Here is a 6,068-nt window from a genome sequence, read left to right on the forward strand (position 1 = left end):
TTAAAAGCGAATTGCGGGTGCACGCGAAAGTGGGAAACAGTTAGTGAATGTAGTAGCCTTCGACAAGATCTGTTATTGATGGTTGAGTCGAAAGTGGCTAATAGAATACTGATCTGCCACACAAAAATGCGCTGAAATCCCTTCGATCTCAAACGAGGACTTTGATAATTTTTAATGAATGATCATTGTTTGAGTTGATGTGACTTTTGTTATTTAACAAGTTTAACAATTTTTAGTACATCCATTCTGAAAATTGGATGTAAAATAGACGAAGCAAATTTGTTTTAAATTTGTCGAACTGTAATTAAGTAGGTACATAATGAGATTTGCATTTCAATCCAAATATTGTAAGTACCTAATATTACTTATTTGTCATATGTGTTTAATTAATGTAGGTATTTGTTGCCAATATTGAATATCTTGACCAATGTTTAGACCGCATCTATTTGTTCAATATATTTGCAAACTGCTGCATTGCTGATTAACCAGATATATAAATCGAAAATGTCTCTACCAGCTATAGAGTTTGTGTCTTCCAGAAAAGGTAAGAGCATTCGTTACCCATATCCACACTTTGTATAGTAGGTATATTTTATAGATGATTTTCATCTTCGTTGTTATTGCGTCTTTCACACTTCTCTTGTATCTTCATGTTACAAGGAATTTCCATTACTGGAAGAAAAGAAACGTTCCGTACCTGGAACCGACGGCGTTTTTCGGAAATTTCTTTCCCGTTTGTTCACGAAAACAAATGATTGGAGACTTTTACAAAACAATTTATAACTCAAAACGAACAGAATACGTGGGATTTTATACATTTGACCAGCCGTGTATTTTAATTCGCGATCCTGAAATTATAAAAAATGTGATGATTAAGGACTTTCATAATTTTACCAACCATGCTGTAACTTATAGTAAAGATGACAAATTGAGTGCCAACATGCTGTTCTTCACAGCAAACTCAAAATGGAAAACGTTACGAAGGTACTTTAGTACTACTTATTCCTCGGCCAAACTAAAAAACATGTTTGGGACCATTGCCGAAAGGTGCGATGGTGTGATCCGGCACGTGGATGAAGTTAGTAAAAATGAAATTGACTGCCGTGACTTTGCAATGAGATATGGGGTAGATGCGATATCGGCGTGTGGGTTTGGTATAAAGGCCGACGCCCTTCAGAAAGAATCAGCATTCTTTAAAATGACCAAACAACTCTCAGAAATGGCTACAAGCATGGCTGCATTTTTCGTTGCTCCAATACTGGTGGAGGTCTTCAAGCTGAAGTTTTTTGAGTCTCAAGCGGCGCATTACCTCAAAGATATTTTCGTCAGTATTACAGAGAAACGAAAAAAATGCGAATACGTCCAAAGGGGCGATCTGATTGACGTTTTGCTCCAGTTAGAACAAGATGGCCATAGTGTTGGTAAGTAAGCCCCAATAAACGAGTAAATCAAGTTTTCTAATTTTCGCATTTCAGATGAAAATTTAATTGGAGGCGCGGCAATGCAGTTCCTTTTCGCTGGGTTTGAAACGACAGGGACGACAATTAGTTTTGCTCTCTATGAGCTAGCCATGAATCGCTCCGTTCAAGAACGCTTAAGGGAGGAAATACGGTCACTATGCGGTGGCAAAAATAAGATTTCTTACGAAATGATAAGTCAAATGGGGTACTTAGATATGGTATTAAAAGGTAAAGGGAATATTATTTAAAAAATACCCATTACTGAACTTTCAGAAACTCTCCGAAAATATCCGGCATTGCCGTTCCTGGACCGTCGCAGTAAAGCATCCTATAAAGTGCCTGGAAGTGATTTAGTCATCGACAAAGGTGTAAACGTTTATATCTCTTCAATCGGGTTGCATTATGATGAAAACTATTTTCCAAACCCGTATAAATTCGACCCAGAACGTTTCGCTAGCAAACAAAATCCTTGGGTTTATATGCCCTTCGGGAATGGACCCCGAAAGTGCATAGGTACGGATATCGTACTTATATTACGATTAGCGTCAACCGAAAATGTTTTAGGAAGCAGATTTGCGGAATTGACTGTGAAAACGATTTTAGTTAAATTGTTGCTGAACTTCAGAGTTAAGCCAAGCCCAGAAACTCCTTACCGCATAACATTCGAAAAGAATGGCGTCCTACTGGCACCAGAAGGGCGTAAATTATATTTGAATTTTGAACGCATACATCCAAAATGCACTTGAATTATTTATTAAAATAAAATTTTAATTCATACTAGTTTAGTACCTTGCTTGCAATCTATTTAAGTGTTCTAAACGCTCTGTCAAGATTATAGTAGACAAAGATTACTTGGCGGTTCCTCGAAACCCAAATAAGGGTTTATATAGGATTGTCAGTACCTATATAGTCAGAGATAGGAACGATGCCCACTAGTTCTAGTTATATTGACAGAATAGCAATTCGGTCCTTAAAAAACTGAACGGACGAATCCTATGTGGTTGAGGCGCTTTTTTTCATTCAAAAAGTGTATTACACGGACCTGCATAACTTACTAAAATTAAAAATAAATTTGATTCCTATCTGCGCCAAATTATACGTTCCCTCTGTAGGCTTGAAAAAATGAGTAAACCCCAAAATCACCTATTGGGCTCTCCTACTAAAATAAAAAAATTAGTATGGGGAAGCCCAATAGGGGATTTTGGAGTTTACTCAAGCGCATAATGCGTGTGGCTCTGTAATTGGGCACAAGCCTGTTAAGGCCCCGGAACAAGAGAGGCACAACAAATAAATAAATCAGAATAAATCAAAGTGGGTTGACTGCGTGTTGAAAAGTGTGCATTTCAATTTTCAATAATTTTAGCGTGACGTGATTCAAAGGAAATTATTTAAGAATAGCAGAAATAATACAATCTGCCGATTTCCACACGCCAGCAGTTGAATCATGTCAGTTGAATGAGATCATAAGCAGTCGTGTCATAAATTATAGGTTTCTACTCTTCCGTACAGCCTCTCCCACCATACAACCCGGCAGATTAACATACCTCCAATATCAAAGACACGATGGGCATATACACTATCAATGTCTGACGCGCTCGAGTATTTTCCTGTGGCTACGTTTTTTGTACATTATTAAAAACTTTTTTTCTTTCTACCATCTAATCTACAAAATTCAGTATGTCCCTACAACGCTCGAGTTAATCCCCATTTAGCATGTGTACTGTTTGGAACGGTTTGCACTTTCTCTTCAGTTAAATACATGATAAGCAAAACTAATTTATAAACAAGTAGAAATTTAATAACGGTCAAAGGCAAATAATGAAACGTGATTGCTGTTTTTTTAGGACCTTATTCCACAGCATACCGTCCTGATTTATTGTAAAATGGACCCTTAATGAACCTTTTTATTTTGTTGATTTCTACGGCTTTGAAAAACAAAAAATTATAAATAATAGTAATATGAACAGAGGCAGTATTTTTTTCTCTAAAAAACGTGTTTAAACTTTTGCTGTAAAATAATTAGGGGAGCTAGTAATTGACTATAAAGAAATTACCATTGAAATCCCTTGCGTCGCCCTAGGCGCCACCCTGTATAAGAATCATATTGTGCCATACATGATTGATGTATTCGTAATAAAAAATGCTACCATTGAATAATTTCAGATTTATTATTCAATGATGCTACTCAATTCAGTATGTACTGTTTCCGGTCCATATAAAAATATGAAGTTGATGATGGTTTCTCAAAGACGAAACAACCCAATGAAATTCTGTGGGAATCATCTTGTAAAGCTTAGGTACAACGAGAAAGTGTAATTTGTTTTTTGATATCTTTTCAAACAGAGCCAGACAAAAATAAAAACAAATACGGTTAATTTCGTTTTTTTTCGAACATCTTTGGAACTGAGCGGAATTTCCGAATTTTTAAAATACAATTTTACTAAGCCCTAAAATACGTTCCGATTTCCCCATGCTGTTCATTCTTTTCTTTTCGTATAAAGATTATACAAGTAGATATACACCATGACATACAAAAAGTGTACAGTCATCTATTGTAATTTCACAAACTGTCTTGATATGTTTATCTCCCGCAAACATCAGTATAGGTATCGTTAGACTGCAGTTTGAAACGTTAACACCTTAACATAATGAAAATTCTTATAATTTTGTATCGGTTATTCGGCATTTACTTTCTCAAGTCTTCATCTGGGAACCAATTGCGACTGTTAAAATTGTATTCCTATGTTTTAAATTTAATTTACCTAATATTTCTCGCATCTAGTGTCTACATTATTATCGATTATGAAATTCTAAACCGTAAAACCTCGTATTGCTTAAAAACGTTAACTTGGCACATCGAACGTTTTTCGACTTTTGCCCAGTTTCTAATCGCGAGAGTTATCATATTAAGAAATAATCGTATTGTGCATCTGACTTTCCAAAATTTAAAATGGGAGAAACTTTCCAAAGGCTTTAAATTCTATTTAATTGCGTGTATCGTCTTGACAATTGCGACGGTATTTTCGTTTGAAATCGGTAACGAATTTGAACACCTTAAAAGTAAGATATTCTTTGTTTGTCGGATGGTACTCCGTGTCATATTAAACCTCGATTATATTTTTGTTTTGCTGTACATGAAACGTACAACACAATATTTGGCGCAGATTGAGTATGGCGTTACTACGGATGTTGCATCTGCGATATGGAAATATAACAATTTGCACATGACATTAATGGAAGACGTCGAGTGCTTTAGGAAAATAATCACTTTTATGATCTATGTGGTTTTAGTGAGGATATGGTCCTCTGTATATAGTGTGATTTATTATTGGATGACGAACGAGGACACAACCATAATTTCTGTATTCCTAGCGACTGTTGTATGGCATGATATCTTCAAATTTGTTGTAGGTTTAAACTGCTGCGAAGAGGCCTTTGAACAGGTATATTTGGAGAGTATTTTAGGCTAACTAAATGCTAATCGTGTAGGAAAATCGCATCAAGATTAAAATCTACGAAATACTTCACACAGAGTGCAGTCAAGAAGTGCGAGAACAGGTACTATCATATACAGTGATATTTATTAAGAGGTAGACATATATAGGGATTTACGTGTATTGTTTTTCTCAATGTCTACTTTTAAATCCTAAAATCTCTTCTGCGGGGCGCCTAATTTTATGCAACCAAAATAACTTCTAAAAACAAATAAAGATCTGGGTGCCATATTAATTAATTTGAATATTGTTGCTTTGGCACCACAGAAAATAAATCCCTTACGCTCCCCGGTACTATACCAATTGACTTTTTCTTCAGTTGAATACAACGCACACGAAGGAAAATAAAAATACGGAAGCCAAAGCAACAATATTCAAATTAATTAATATGGCCGCCAGATATTTATTTGTTTTAAGAAGTTATTTTTGTTGCCTAAAATTGTTAGGCCCCCTGCAGAAGATATTTTATCTTTTAAAAGTAGAAATAGAGAAAAACAATACATAAATCCCTATATCTACTTCTTAATAAATATCACTGTACTTACGTACTTACTTTAATTCAAACTAACTTGTGTATGACTCATCTCAAAAAAACTTAGGTATGTGATATTAGTTAATTCGGACACATACACAATATACTTTGAATTGAACCATATATATAGTACTTACGACATAGCTTTATGGATAAGTGATCGACCCATTCCATTGGACATGTCCATGATTGTCTGGAATAATAACATCATTAATAATAATAGATCTGGGTTTCAAGTAAAAAAATTATTTGGAGAACTGTTGACATTTAGCCTCGGCCTCGGCACATTATTGGCAAACTTGTTACCCACAAAGCTATGCTGAATATAATACAATTATACACATCGTACAAAATTATTATGAAATATATTCCGTTAAAGCTTAAAATGTTATCCGTTCACATACTACTAACGAATATACAATTTCCGGGACATGGATTCAAACTCACGATGGCTTTACTGTACAAGGTACCATATGATCCGCGTGTCGAAAATAATTTTCGTAATTCTATTTTTTTAGGGCCTAGGTATCATAATGATATATTTAATTATCTTAATGCAGTTTAAATCCTAATCTAACTAAG

At 35.0% G+C, this 6,068-nt stretch overlaps 2 protein-coding genes across 2 annotated transcripts; both read left to right on the plus strand.

Annotated features, from left to right (window-relative positions):
• Window positions 1-386: 386 nt before the first annotated feature.
• On the plus strand, window positions 387-2,279 carry LOC116182332 (cytochrome P450 6j1-like). Its single transcript, XM_031502861.1, has 5 exons — window positions 387-544; window positions 599-1,421; window positions 1,476-1,688; window positions 1,734-1,973; window positions 2,025-2,279. Exons 2-5 carry the CDS (start codon window positions 599-601, stop codon window positions 2,204-2,206), a joined length of 1,458 nt encoding a protein of 485 aa, XP_031358721.1. The 5' UTR covers window positions 387-544; the 3' UTR covers window positions 2,207-2,279.
• A 2,124-nt stretch (window positions 2,280-4,403) lies between these two features.
• On the plus strand, window positions 4,404-6,068 carry LOC116182335. Its single transcript, XM_031502863.1, has 4 exons — window positions 4,404-4,903; window positions 4,950-5,018; window positions 5,866-5,952; window positions 6,005-6,068. Exons 1-4 carry the CDS (start codon window positions 4,544-4,546, stop codon window positions 6,056-6,058), a joined length of 570 nt encoding a protein of 189 aa, XP_031358723.1. The 5' UTR covers window positions 4,404-4,543; the 3' UTR covers window positions 6,059-6,068.

Source organism: Photinus pyralis, unplaced genomic scaffold (assembly GCF_008802855.1).
Source record: "Photinus pyralis isolate 1611_PpyrPB1 unplaced genomic scaffold, Ppyr1.3 Ppyr1.4_unclustered_Scaffold4750, whole genome shotgun sequence".
NCBI classification, from domain to species: Eukaryota; Metazoa; Arthropoda; class Insecta; order Coleoptera; family Lampyridae; genus Photinus; species Photinus pyralis.